At 35.5% G+C, this 14,866-nt stretch overlaps 2 protein-coding genes and 1 long non-coding RNA gene across 3 annotated transcripts; all 3 read left to right on the top strand.

Annotated features, from left to right (window-relative positions):
• Positions 1–641: 641 nt before the first annotated feature.
• LOC116123233 (GLABROUS1 enhancer-binding protein-like) lies at positions 642–2,011 on the top strand. Its single transcript, XM_031409037.1, has one exon. It carries the CDS (start codon positions 733–735, stop codon positions 1,849–1,851), a length of 1,119 nt encoding a protein of 372 aa, XP_031264897.1. The 5' UTR covers positions 642–732; the 3' UTR covers positions 1,852–2,011.
• Positions 2,012–3,799: 1,788 nt separating this feature from the next.
• Positions 3,800–6,283, top strand: LOC116123207 (magnesium transporter MRS2-1-like). Its single transcript, XM_031409008.1, has 3 exons — positions 3,800–4,192; positions 5,444–5,680; positions 5,741–6,283. The coding sequence occupies exons 1-3, from the start codon at positions 3,800–3,802 to the stop codon at positions 6,281–6,283; spliced, it is 1,173 nt and encodes a 390-aa protein (XP_031264868.1).
• A 968-nt stretch (positions 6,284–7,251) lies between these two features.
• On the top strand, positions 7,252–10,168 carry LOC116123059. Its single transcript, XR_004126988.1, has 3 exons — positions 7,252–7,304; positions 8,189–8,331; positions 10,096–10,168. It is a non-coding gene; the product is annotated as an uncharacterized LOC116123059 (long non-coding RNA).
• The last annotated feature ends 4,698 nt before the right edge of the window (positions 10,169–14,866 follow it).

The raw sequence follows: 14,866 nt of genomic DNA, 5'->3' as shown, positions 1-14,866 counted from the left end.
AATAAAACTTTCAATTTGGCAAACATTTTTTAGATTTTAATTTCATTTTTTTAAGTATTCTTTAATTTTTCAAAACTTGTAATTTTTTTTTAATTATTTTTTATTTAGTATTTGTCCAAGTAGGATGGAATGATGGATACAACTATATTTAGCAGCTTTTTAAATTCAAAAGTTCTATTTGCATCTACGTCATTAATTTCCTTCGGAATTTAGAGTTAAAAGTTAAATACATTTGTTGGCGTGTTTCCTTTTAGTTTTTGCATTCAATCGTTACTTAATAGGTAGTAGAGCTACTTGATTGAATTCATAGCCATTATTAATGGCAACGACGGCGGCGTGTTTTCAAGAAATTCTAGTAGTCCTCAGTATGGGTAGGAGTGGCATTTACAATATCAAGAAGCAAGCTATGCCAGAATAGATTGCGGCTCAAGTTTCCCTCCACAGCTATAATTAAAATGTTCAATAATTAAGTACAAACGGCGGTTGCCTTTTTAAAAAACCAAAGGTCAATCCAACACCCTGATGCATCCCCTAGCCGTCCGATTAAGTTCGTAATTCGTGTAATGTTTTTTTTGGGTGATTCAACGCTCCTGATTTAAGAAATCTGCATTCTCTACTTCGACTTCTAACGCTTGGGCTTTTGTTTTCCCTATAAACCCCCGCACTAACCCTGGCCCTTTACCTTCTCTTCTCAACTCAATTCCTGTCAAATCTCCTAATCTCCGTTTCATAATGGCAACTAAGAAGCCAAAACCCAAGGAAGAACTACCAGATGCTTCCTCCTCCGAAGATGAAGAGGGTTCCTCTGACGATGAAGAAACTGAAGAACCCACAAAACCTTCTTCTCCTCCTCCTCAACAAACCCAGAAACCAACCCACTCTGTTGCTTCTGCCCCTCAATCCAAATCCTTTAGCTCCGAAGAAGATTCCGAATCTGAGTCCGACGCCGACCCGGAATCAACTCCTAAACCTATTGCCACCAAAACCATAAAGGAATCCCCAAAGGCCACCACCACAAAACCAAGGTCGAAAGCTCCGGCAAAACGCCCCAATGAGACGGAGGAGTCTCTGAAAGACTCGAAACGGGCGAAGGAGAAAACGGTTGCGGATCCGGATGATGAGGATCAGAAGAAGCCGCGAGAGGATACAAAGAAGCAGCTTTTTCAAAGGGTATGGAGCGAGGAGGATGAAATTGCCGTATTGAAGGGGGTGATTGCTTTCACCACGAAAAAAGGGATGGACCCATATCAGAATACGAATGCTTTTCATGATTTTATCAAGAAATCGCTTCACGTGGATGTTACAAGAACTCAAGTGATGGACAAGATTAGGAGATTGAAGAAGAAGTATGAGAACAATCTTGGGAGAGGGAAGAAAGGTGAAGATAGGACTTTTTCGAAACTCCATGAACGGCACGCTTATGATTTGTCTAAAAAGATATGGGGCAATGGAAGTACTAGTGGTGTCCTTGAATTGGCGGCAAAGTATAACGCAGAAGCCAAAAAGAATCAAAACCAGAAAGGGAGTAGTGAGTCCTTAGCTCTTTTCAAAGCTGAGTTGAATGATGGAGCTAAGGAAGGGGAGAAGATGGATATTGATAATGATAAGAAAGGGAGTCTGAGCAGTGAAAAAGAGATGCTTTTGTTTGATAAGAGTGTTGGGATGGCTGATTTGGAGGAGTTTGTAATCAACCAGGGTTTAGATATGATTGGAGGAGCCAAAAAAGCAGAATTGGAGGAAAGGTGGAAGAAGCTGCAGATTGCTCAGTTGCAGTTGTTTGTGGAGCGGAATGATTTGATTAAGGAGCAGACTGAGATGATTTTGGAGGCCATGAAATCATCCGGTCATTAGGTTATTGGTTGTTCCGTGGTATAAATTATGCTTTTTGTGGTGGTTGTTTTGAGAATGATTAATTAAGCTATTAATGTTTTGTGTTTAGTGTTGGCTAATTGTGGAATTCTGTGGTATTTGTGATTATATTATTCTCTTGAAAGGAGGGTAGTTTAAACTTCTTATGGCCTCATAAATATGTTTAATGTTTATGACTTGCTCATTTTGGTTTAATCATCTGCAACTTACTTAAGTTAAATAGTCATACTATTTAACGTTTTGTTGGTTCTTAGCTGATATAATTGCTTATTCCTTTAAGGTGTTGCTAGTGAACCTTCTTAGCAGGACTAGCATATGTACCTTCATATCATCTTTCGATAGTTTTTAATCTCTGTTGAGGCTATTTGATCCACATTCATATAAAGTATACATATGTATTTATTGTTTTAGTTAAGTGAGACTGACTTTAAACTTCACTGGTTTTGAGATTCTTGTATTGGCATGTGCTTCTGCAAATGCTCGCTCTAGTAAGTAATATTTGATAGATGTATTAGTTGTATTGTGGAGGTACTTGCAGATTTTTGGAATTGCTTTGTTTGTCACTCTGTCATCCTTTTGCCTGTATCTCATGTCCAATTGTTCATACAGTGCTGTTGGTTCCTCTGCATGAGAAAATTCTCATTTCATTGGTTTTTTAGTGCCTTTTCTTTTTTATCATGTTAATTGAGAAATAACTTGTATACGTGTTCAAGGTATTAATTTATAGTCAAGAATCACAAAGGAGGAAGAAGAAGAAGTTGAATTTACTTTTATTGTGTTTGTGTTTTAAGTTTAGTCATTTCTTTGAGTTGGATACAGGGCAGAAGAGTGCGATGACAATTTTCCTTGTATGGTAAAACAAGAAATTGAAGTTATTTCCTTTCCTCGCCCATCAAAAGACTAGAAGTTAAACATTTTGTCTTGGAGATTTAGGTTTGAGCATGCAATGGCACCTCAGCTTGCTTGAAATAGGAAATGGTAGCTTTTCTTTCGTCCAAATTATAATGCTTTCATCTCACATTCATTCTATTTCATACTTTGCATAAGTTAAAATGTTTCTCTTTCTTGCTTTCTCATAGTTACACTGAAGTATCTGGCATTAATTATTAATAATAACTCGACTAATTGTTTATGACATGATTATTCGTTTTTTTACACATACATTTATTTATAACATGCTTAAAAATTATTAATAAACGAGTTCAGTGAAACATGTTAAATGACCTAAGTGTGTCATAAACGGATGGGTAGTCGTATTGTGACACATATATATGTTTAATAAGTTGGTTATGCGGGTTATATTTATATCACCATTTAATAATAACGTGTTAATTGTATTACAATATTTACGATATTTGTCATGATTAATTAAAAAGTTGTATCTAAGTTGACTTAAATTTTATTTTGCCACTCTTAAGTCTTAACCATAAAGGGTGCGTTTGCTAGCTAGCTAAAGATTGGATTATACTAGGTTTTTTTTTTTCTTTAATGAAGACTAAAGAATTAAAAAAAATAAAATCTTCTTACATATTTAAGTAAAATAAATTCGAAAGTGAATAAATTTAAGGTTTATAGTTTAATTATTTAAAAGAGAAATATTAGGAATGTTATCTTAATCATTCTCTTTCTCACCCTCTCAACATGCATACTTAAAACCTCGATATAGATTAAGTTTTTTCCTAATGGAACTTCATACAAGTATGTCACCCTTAATTAGAACCCTTGGATCATGGTATTCAACTCCAGAATCGAGATCCAAGGGCCCATATTACCTTGAAGAATCAAATCCAGAACAATTTTATATTTAAATTATGAAAACGCGCCTCCCTTGAGTAGGCCTATTTCAAATTCCGTTGTCAACTGGCGGGACAACAAGTTAAACGCCTGCAGTTGCACCACGATTCGGTTGACGCATCTTTCACAAAAGTCAATGGCTTCTTCAAATTCCACTCCACCGACTCCCGGCGACGACGATGACGGAGAACCGTTGTCGGTCCCGCCGCGACAGAAAGTCTTGGGGACGAAGTCGTGGCTGGTAGTATCAGAATTAGGCGAGTCACGCAATGAGAAAGTCGGCAAGTACTGGATCATGCGATGGACGGGACCCCCGGCACGTGACTTGCGCGTGCTTGATCCGATGCTGTCTTATCCTTCTACGAGTTTGGGGCGAGAGCGTGCCATTGTTGTTAACTTGGAGCACATTAAGGCTATTATTACGGCCAAGGAGGTCTTCTTGCTAAACTCTATTAATCCTTTGGTTGTAGAGTTCGTTCAAGATCTTCAGCATCGTATTTCTTCTCTTCATGGAACGCCTACGCGACAGGTTTTTGAATATTATTTATTTACTTATTTGGTTATAATTAATAAATCCATTTTTGTCTATATTCAATTTAAATGAAATGTTAAAATCAAATTATTATAAAGTAGTGGGGCTGAAAAATAGCGCTTTTTTAAAAAACTCTCTCACGAAATAACAAAATGGCATTTTACACAAATTTAAAGGGCGAAAACACCCTCATATACCTCCCCCCATAACAAACCTTTTAACTATTGAGGTTAGTTTTACCCAAGAAGTCTTGTGTTTGAGTTACAGGAGAAGTATCTATCACATTTATGCAATTACCTTGGTCTATTGAGCTTGTAGGGTATTCCGTGACCTTAAGGAATAGATAGGTTCCAATGTGGGTCGGGACTTGGGATACCTCATATACCAAAAAAAAAAAATACCCCCATATAAATAAACCCTAACACATTCACCCATCTTCTCCAAAGTTAGACTAACACTCACCTCCATTGAAGAATTTGAAAACCAAAGTTCTAAACCAATTCGTAATTCGATTTTTGTTTAACCTTTCTTATAGTGAGCATTTGCTGGTTTCAGAAATATCATCAATTTAACCTTCAAATTTATCAACAATTTCATCAATTTAACCTCAAAAAAATATATTCATCTCTCAAAATTATTGACAGATTTTGGATGTTAGATTGACTGAATTCGAATGAATAATAAAAACGTTATTTTTTCCAAACTTAAATAAAATAATCTAATAATCTATATAATGGGGTTAGTGTTGTATATTCTAAATCAATGAGTGCTTACATGGAAAAGGCTAAATGCACAAGAGTTAAGACATGTTTTTGAAACCAAGTGAGTGATCACTAGACCTGGCAAAACGGGTTCAGACCTGCGGGTTGGCCCATACCCGGGTAAAAAATATAGGGTATGGGTCCAATATATTGAACCTATACCCGACTCGACTCATATAACTGACATGTTATATGGGTGAACCCCTGGGTACCTGTTTTTGCAAATCCCTAACCCCCTACCCTAACTTAGCAACTCAACTCTATCCTGCCTCTTATCTCTCTCGCCTCTCAATCTTCAAAATAACATTCACTCTCGCCTCTCAATCTCTGATCAGTCAATTGAGTACCTCCCTTTTTGCCGTCTTCTTCATACCTCAACTCCCTCTTCGATTAATCGTCAGTCATCAGTACGGCAGTACCTCACCTGATTCATTCATCCAGCCCGTCTTTCCCGTATAGGGAGTTGATTTGGTGGGTGGAAGCGCAGATGGGAAGGGGAGGGAAGGTTACTTCTAGGGGAGATGTGAAGAGAAGGGTTAGGTCAAAAGGTAAGGGTTCTGATGATTCTGATGAGGATTATGTGGTTTTAGATGAAGGGAATGATGTATCTGAGGATGAATTGGAAGATTATTGTCCTTCCATAGATGGATGTGCGTCGGAAGAGAATTTTGGTGGTTTTGTGGAAGAGGAGGAGGAAGTAGAAGAAGAGAAGGAAGTGAGGAAGGTTATTGGATCGAAAGCGGGAAAGAGTAATTTAGGAAATGGGGCTAAAACATCATGAAAGAGGAAAAGGGTTTTGTACGGAGATGAAGAAGATGAGGATTATGAAGGGGAGCAGGAAGAAGAGGATGAGGAGTTTACCCTTGATGAAGATGATTGTTTGGATGATGAAAAGGAATTGGTGGTCACGAAGAAGAAAAACAATAGTAGGAAGAATAAGAAGTTGGGTAGAAAAGGGTTGAGAAAAAAAGGTTATGTTAGAGGTCGAAAAAGGAGAAAATGTACTGCCTCAGCAAAACCTTTAGGAAAGAAAGGAAGAAGAACTCGTGGGTTGAGGAGGAAAGAAAGATGTGGTGATGATGAAGATGAAGATGAAGATTGTGAATTTCTTGATGATGCTCTAATTGTGAAAGAAAAGAGCAAGACAAAATCAAGTCGGCAAAGGCGAAAGTATGTTGTACCTTCAGATTCAAATTTTGTGTCTTTTGGGTCATCTGATTTTGATTACACAATCTCAGAGGAAGAGAGAGAACAAGTGAGAGAAGCCAATGAATTGTGTGGGTATCTGAAAACTAGTTTAAGGAGTTCAGTTTCCTCAAAAAGGTGAAACTGCAAAAACTAAACCTAGAGAGAGAAAAAACGGGTTCACCCGTATCCGTATAGGGCAGGGTACGGGTCTAATATTTTGGACCCGTATATTTCGACCCATATCCGTTTGACTCGTACCCGTAAAGACCCAATCTGTACCCGATCCACTCACCCGTTTTGCCAGGTCTAGTGATCACTATAAAAAAGCTAATCACACGAGGTTTACTATAAAAGTCCTAAGGAACAGGGTCGCAATTGGAAAATTCAAATTAGGCTAAGAATAGTTTTGTAATTACAATGCATTTACTAAGGGCTTTTTCGTCCTAAAAGTTGTTATTAACTTATTATTATTATTATTTGTTTAGAAGCTAGGCCGTGCCTCTTCAATGATCCGTCCGAGTAGAAGGTCTAATGAAGGAGTGATAAATTTATTAGTTTTGAAATAGGTCAGAAACTTCTCTTGATATGATTTTCATAAATTTTCTTTGAATCCGCTGAACTTTCCCCTCCTTTCTTATAACTTTTGAAAAAAATTCATTGCAAATGGAAGGGTCATTGAAACGAAAAAAAAAGGAAAAAAAAATTAGATTCCTATATGGACATTGATGGGCGTATGGTTTACTGTGTTTTTGGGTTAAATTTTTGTATCTTAGAACAAGGGTTTAAGGTCAATTCCTGTGAAGCAAGCAAACTATTGACTGGTTGAAAGGCAATGCAGAGAGATGAACTGGGCAGTGATGATAAGGCTGAGTGGCCAACACAAGGTCAGCGCAAGAGGACATCTCAAAGTCCCGCCGAGAAAAATGATTTCAACCCACAGACAACAGGGGAAATAGCCGAGGCCGAATGTCCTAAAGTTGTGCCATTTGAGTTTAGAGCACTTGAAGCTTGTCTTGAGTCTGCGTGCAAGTGCCTTGAATCTGAGGTATAAATTTTTGTTGCAAGGATTGGAGCTGTGTATGTGAAAGCGAGACAGAGACACAAAAAGTGTTAGGCAAATAAAGAGTCGACTGGCTGGAATATCTGGTCGTATGCAGAAGGTATACAAAAACATGATGTTGGACAATTGCTGCAATTTAGACTGCTATATATAGTGCATAATTGCTTAATTGCGTTGAAAAGTCAATTGGTAAAACTATGTGGAATCCAATAATTGATTACTTCAAATAATTTGCTGTTACACACCTAACATATTTCTGTTTCCATTTCGCATTCGTTTTACATCAGTATGTATTGCTTTATAGTTTTTCTTAAATTGTTTATCTAATAGAAAGAGGACACTATCCTAATAAAATATGCTAGTGTGCAAAAAATCATGTTTCTGTTAAGCTTCATGTATTAAGTGACTGAACCGAACTTTCTTCTTTCTCTCTCTCTCTCTCATTTTTTTTTTCATTGTAACTTCTAGAGAAAATGTTAGCTTCATATCTTGCACCATGATGTTAGTATTGCAGATATAGGCCCACAAAGGTGCTATGATTTACCTCTGGCTGGATTGGAAATACCTATCTTTACCTAACATCCACGAATTGTGATTAATATTCCTAATTTGTTTGTCTGTAAAGTAAATTTGACTGTAAGGAATCAGGTGTGATGTTTTACTCTTGGTCTGGAAACTGAAATTAAAGTTATAATAATGATTCCTTGCACCATGATGTTAGTATTGCAGATATAGGCCCACAAAGGTGCTATGATTTACCTCTGGCTGGATTGGAAATACCTATCTTTACCTAACATCCACGAATTGTGATTAATATTCCTAATTTGTTTGTCTGTAAAGTAAATTTGACTGTAAGGAATCAGGTGTGATGTTTTACTCTTGGTCCGGAAACTGAAATTAAAGTTATAATAATATCTTTCACTAGTATGCCTTTCTTAAGCCTGTTAGTATATATCTAATATCATTGCATCTGGTAACTTGTAGGTGAGAGATGAACTTGAACATTTGCTGGACGATGACAAAGATATGGCTGAAATGTGTTTGACAGAAAAGCTTATTTCTAATTCATTGGATGAGGCATCATTGGAAGAGGAAGTCAACCCTGCACCTGAATTAGAAAATTACAGGTGATGGCTAATTCCAGATCTTTGAGATTATAAAAGTGCTTCTTACATATAGTGGTTCTGAGGAACTTGGAATGCAGCTGCTTGTTATTTTAATTTCCTACTTGCATAGTTATCGTCTGAGAAACAGGTTATGTACAAAACCATTTAAGTGAGACAGTTGGTCAGTCGGTCATAAGTGTTCAGGATTAGAAAATATTATCATATTTATTGGTAATATTTCATTTTTTTTCCTTTTTTTGTTTGCTTTAAAACAAAAGTTATGCCACATAATTTATAAAGATGTATAAGAACTAAACAGAGGTTAAAAGTTTATGCCAATTTTATTTATGAGGAAGAAGTTTTGCTCTCTCTCTCTCACACACACAATTGGAGCTGTTTTATGTTTGGCTTTGATAACTTAAGATGGCCAATTGGGTTTTGTTAAATTTGAAGAATACATTCAAAAGTCACATCATTTTATCCTCTTATATGCTTTGATCTGATTAAGTTGCTATTTTTCATGACTTATGCTCAACCAAAATCTTCTTTTACAGTTTTTATTCTTGGAAGTTAATATAAATTGTCAAAAAAAGAATTCTAGTTAAATCTGTTTCTATTACAGTTTTCATTGTTTGTTTTTCTTAATGCGGACTGAAGGAGGAGTAGATCTATTGCAAAAAGTAAATTTTCTCCTTCATTGATATTAAAATGCGATAGAAGACAGTCCTTAGTGTTAGAGGTTTAGGTATCAATTTACTAATTTATTTTCACCATATATAGCTATACTGTTTGACTTGTGTGTTTTGGGGAGAACATACCTAGCGACTTCAATAATCTTATAATATAGGGTTAGTAAATTAGGGGTCCGTTGTGATGCACTAGCAGCTGAATGACCAGGCTTGGAAACTTATTCACGAGGCTATCTATTTTCACTACCTTTGCTTTCTTTTTTAGAACTTCTTGAAATTGTATAATATTGGGGTTTGACTTTTCCTTTGCTTCCATTTTATGGTATCTATTATATACTCTCCTTCTGTACTTGAGTCCTGCATGGTTTTTTTAGTAGTTATTATTTGTTGAAAAAAGTTCAAACTGCCAGTTTCTTGAGGTGAATCATGTTGATGTATATATACCCCTATGTCCCTACACTTTTAGTTCTTCGGTTTCTTGGAAGAATCCAAACAAAGGGAATTGCAGGTAGCTAAAAAGCGTTTTGCTTTAAAGAATATATTGTTTCTGTTACTTTCTACGACATGCTCCAAATAATGGAAAAGATTAAGCAGCTGCTCCATAGATCTCCAGTTTAACCATAAGGTTCATGGACCTACTCAAATCTACAGAAGTTGATAGTGCTGCCTATGGAGCCCCTAAGGCCCTAAGCAAAAGCCAGCTGGTTAGTTTTTAGTGACTAAAAGTGATTAGAATGATTTGAATGGTTTCTTTCCAATTAGGATCAAGACATTATGTTTATCAGCTTTCTAAATTCTATAATTTTATCAGCATCTACTTCACAATTTTCATGCAGAATTTAATGTTGAAGTTAAATACCTTTGTAGTTTGTTACCTTTAAGTAAGTTTTTTTGGATTCAACGGTACTTAATATGGTACTAGAGCTAGTTTGATTGAAAGTCTTGCGTTCCCAATTGATTGCATTTTTTTTGCCCATAATTTTTGTCATATATGTGTTACGATCACTTTGACTCACTTGCACTCATTTTGCAGTTCTGAAGATTATTTTACCTGCTTACTTATTCCACTTTTCTATTACACTGCTGCTTTTCTCAGGGCTGAAGATTCGAGGTCAGAGAAGAACTCTGAAATTTACAATGACTTTAAGCCCAAAATTAAGGAGTTGGAGATCTTTTAGAAGCTTATTTTGCACAAATAGATGGACTCTACAAAAATTATCTATGTATGGTCTTTTGTTTACTTTATCTTTTAATAGTTCACTTTTATCAAAAAATTATTGTGTTTTGAAATTTTATTGAGTTTGAAATATTACTCGTTTAGTGTGGTTAAGGACACATAGTGTTTGATTAATACAATAATACCATAGTAGAAACTAAGAATTAAAATTAATGGAGATTTCGATTATTTCCATATTAAAGCTCCATAAAATTTTCAAATATTATAGACATACTGAGATGCATTAAAAATGTTAGCATGGCAAAAATAGTAGTTAAACGTGATTGCAAATTTTATATTGCTGGAAAAATACAATGAGAACACACACACACACAAAAAAAAAAAAAAAATGTTTGGAATATTGATTTCTCTATGATGAAAGCTAAGAATTACTGAACTTAAGTTAATTGTGAGAAGGTTCACATAATCTTGAGATTAAGTTTTAAACTCAGTCCCTGGTTAGTAATACAAAAGAAAAGACAAAAACAACATGACAGTTTGTGTTGTCAGTATTTGGATAGATAAAACCTTTCAGTGTAGTCATCCACAGTTCTGTCAAATATTTTGCCTTTTTCCTTCCCACAGCTTTTCCCTCTTTTCTATTTGGTTTGTAACAAAATATTTCAAGAATAACTTAAAGAGAGGCACTTTTGTAATTAGTAATAAATTTTTGAAAACAATAACAATACCACATGTTTTTTAGTCACGGTTTCATGTTTATTGTTTGGTTTAAAACCACATGTCTTTTAAGAACATGCAAGATGTATGCCTCAATGGTATTGTGTCATTGATTCATATACATGCATAAATGATAGAGGATGGTAGAGTGCACAAAATAGGGGGGAAGGAATGGGTGTTGATAGATCCCAATTCTTGGCATGGAAAGCCTTGGGGTAAAAGCGAAATTGAAGATTATTTCCTTTCCTGCCCATAAAAGATTAGAGGAATTTTCTAAACTTTTGGCGTGTAGATTTTTAACTTGCATGTATGTCTCTTTCCTTTAGGTTATCATGTCAGCTAACTTGTAGTCAGGAATGTTAGCTTTCCTTGTCCAAACCATAGTCCTTTCATTTCACGTATTCAATATGTTTCATACTTGGCCGCTCTGCTTGATGTCATGCAACTTCAAATTATGTTGTATGCATAGTTTAATGTGTAAGTAGATGATTTCTCTCTTTCTTTCTCTATTGTCCACTGAATATGGTGTCTATTATTTTGGTAAGATGAGCAAGTATGTCAGCGACATGGAAGACTGCATCAACATCATGTTGGATGAGACACAGAATGAATTGCTACAGATGTGGGTGATCCTAAGTAGTGCAACTGTTATACTGAATGTTGGCATTTGTATTGTGGGAACATTAGGCATAAATATTCATATTGATCTCTTTGAGGCGCCAACGATAAGGTTCTGGGAAACCGTAATAGGTCTAGTGGCAGGTTGTGTTGCTTTATATCTCATGCTATTGATGGGGTGTAAAGAAGAATCTCATAGATGTATAGACCTTCTTTTGTGGAAAAAGCTCTTACTGCCTGCATGCTAAGAGCTTGATTCCTGATGTATTCAAGGTAAAATCTATTAAACGAGCTAATAGTGTAATAATTTTATACTTGCATTAACAAAATTTGATACATGTCTTTATTTTAAGGTAAAACATCTTATTAATCAATGACAAACATTAAATGATAAATGTAACATAATATTTAAGTTACAAGAAGATCATTTCAAGTTACACGGTTTCCTCTGATATTCAGAACTCTATTAACTAGAGCCAGATATAGAAAGTGCACCCTATCTTTTCATTGCTGCTATAACTAGAACTTGTAGACCAACTTTATTGAACAAAATTCTTGAATATTAATCAAAATGTGGAAGCTTTATATTTATAAGCTCAACAACCCACAGAATAGGTATCGCAAACTCTATAGAGGTGCAAAAGAATCATTGAATCAAATTTGGTGCTAATTCCTAGGTTTGAAGCACTAGATTTCTTGTCAAAACACTACCTAAGAAATCCCTTCCAACTCATTCTTCTAGCTAGGGGTGAGCATGGGTAATGGGGAGACTCGAAACTAGGGGTATCCACCATTGGTTTCGGGTAGAACCGGAATCGGCCCACGCAAGCTTGGTTTCGGCTCCAAATTTGGTGGAACTGGTCTGTGTAGGTCTAGGTTTGGTTCCACCACTTCAAGAATTGAACCTGAAACCGACGGATATCCAAGGTGTATTTATATTTTTTAGGGTTAATTGTTATTTTTTAGAATATTTTTTTTTGGGGGGGGGGGGGGGGGGGGTGGAAGAGAAATTTACAGGGTATCCGAAATCAGAGCCGAAACCTGTGTTATAGGTTTGGGTATCCGGGAACCAAAACCAATTGGTTCCGATTTCGATTCCAATTCCTTGGAATTGGGTTGGATACCGAGACCTGCTCACCCCTACATATAGTTGGTGACAAAACCCATAAGTCATCAGACTATTCGTCATAAGTAAGGTTGTCTAAGTGACTAAACCTTATTTCATACTATACCGTGAAAGACATGCATGAAGTGCCTTGTATGAAAGAATTTTAAGGAACAATTTTATACTAAAGTTAAGTTTTTGTCAGTGTCTCAAACCCAAAGATATTTAAGGTTGTGAAAGTAGAGCTAGCATTTTTAGAATCTAACCCTAAAATGCTATGGGCGTACCGTTCATAGTCTCTTGGGCTTTCATGCATAAAATGTCATGGCCTTACCTTTTAAAGATATCTTGGGCTTATATTTAGAAAACGTCATAGGCTTTAATTAGAGATCTCAAGAAGCTAGATCAAAGTGAAGCTTTGAAGCTTAAATTGTAGCTTTGTACCTTAATTGGGGTCTCAATTGTATGATTGAGTCTAGGGATGGCAATGGCCAAGGATCGCCATCCCCGTCCCCAACCTGACACCTGATTTTATTAAGCGAGGATGGGTCAGGGATTCCTCGAAAAGAAAAGGCAATCCCTATCCTCATCCTAGCCTAACCCAAAAATTCTTTAAATTAAATTTCTATAATGGATTGTTTTGAAATTCTTTTTTTTTTTTTAATTAAAATAAACTATTGTGTCATATTCTCAGTTATACTAATTTAAAAAAAGGTAAATTAGCAAAAAGTTAATTAAATAAATATAGATTATATAGAGTTACCTTAGTGATCTTAGTTCTTAACATATTCTTTTTTTACCTTATATATACCGTGCAAGCTATAGAAAATTAATTATTAATGTCATATTAAGAGAATGATTATCTCTTACAAAAAAAGTAAATATTCTATTCAGTTTTGAATTAGAAAAAATATAATATCAAAGATATTTATTTACTTTTAAAAACTCCTCAAATCTGAAGAGGTATTTCCTTAAATCTTAATATAATTCTATCTTAGTTATTATATTTAACACCCAAAATATTTATTCCTTAACTATAATAGGTAGGTCATATAAAATAAGTTTTCTAGAAATGATATTGAAAGTAAAATTATTTATTTTGCTTTGCTTTTTTTTTTTTTTTTGAAAAAATATTTTATTTATTTAATGTTTAAATCTTGTAAGGATTTTGGGCCGGGCTGGGGATTAGAACCGATTCCCGTCCCCAACTCGAAATCAATGTGTGGATGATTTTTCATCCGCATCCCCGATTTTTCACACTTAACACCAGGCCCGAGGAATTTTGCCATCCCTTATCAAGTCTTCAATGTATGATTGGGCCTCCCTTGACAAAAGTGGCCATCAACAATTCTAAAATGCATGTGTTTGATAATTGTAACGTATTATGTTCTTTTGTGATAAATTATCTATTTATTTTCAAGTTACAAATGAAATTTATATGCCAAAGAAATTATTTGCTTTTATGACTACTGTTGGTGGTCTTTTGTATTTCTGGAAAATTGACAAAAAAATAAAACAAATATAGCGAAATTGATTATGGATAACGAAGGGTCCACTATTGGCTTGAGCCTAATGGCGGATCGCTGCACTCTTTTTCTTGGACTTGGACCACGCTTTCTGAATAATGTTGAGCCAACTGGTAACCCCCTTACAAGAGCTCACTTCAAAGAGCGTCTCGTTATAGCCTTATCATCACTAAAGTCAAACAAAGAAGACCAATGGCTAAATTTGGTTTGACACCAGATTGTGTCAAACAAATTGTAAGAAACCTGTTGGGTTTGTGAGATTTTGCCTTTTGACGTTAATTTTTTTTTTTTTTTTTTTGATAGATCCCATAATTATGAAAGAATAAAAAATTACAACTAAAGAGAGGGGACTCCCTCACGAAAGCCGACCCTTGGACAGGCCCAAGGGTACACAAAAGAAGCAAAAGGCAAAGGATATCCAATCCTTATACACAAAAGCAAGCAAAACCAAGGAAATAGAAACTACAACCTTGAGAGCTTCAAAACCACACACCCCTAAAAAAGGGCAGCAGAATCTACCTAGCAACAGCCCTATACACATGCTGCCAAAAACAAGAAAACTACTCTACACAAACTGCACTACCTATAAAAAAAAAGACCTCTCTAACTCAACACAAACAGCTGCAAACTCCCAGTAGCAAACAAAAAACCAGCAGACTGTTGCAAAAAAAAAACTGGCCATAAACAATTTGTCTACTGCTGCAAATTAATTTGGATGTATGTT

The sequence above is a fragment of the Pistacia vera genome, unplaced genomic scaffold, assembly GCF_008641045.1.
Source record: "Pistacia vera cultivar Batoury unplaced genomic scaffold, PisVer_v2 Contig1027, whole genome shotgun sequence".
In the NCBI taxonomy this organism is placed as follows: Eukaryota; Viridiplantae; Streptophyta; class Magnoliopsida; order Sapindales; family Anacardiaceae; genus Pistacia; species Pistacia vera.
Note: the sequence above shows the minus strand (reverse complement) of the source record. Positions and strands in the feature narration are given on the sequence as shown.

Excerpts from the sequence above, each read along its gene's own strand:
- LOC116123233 (XM_031409037.1), top strand. The coding sequence starts at position 733 with ATGGCAACTAAGAAGCCAAAACCCAAGGAAGAACTACCAGATGCTTCC.
- LOC116123207 (XM_031409008.1), top strand. The coding sequence starts at position 3,800 with ATGGCTTCTTCAAATTCCACTCCACCGACTCCCGGCGACGACGATGAC. Across the intron at positions 4,193-5,443 it reads ATGGAACGCCTACGCGACAG|ATGGGAAGGGGAGGGAAGGT; the intron begins GTTTTTGAATAT and ends GTGGAAGCGCAG. Across the intron at positions 5,681-5,740 it reads AAGAGAAGGAAGTGAGGAAG|AGGAAAAGGGTTTTGTACGG; the intron begins GTTATTGGATCG and ends ACATCATGAAAG.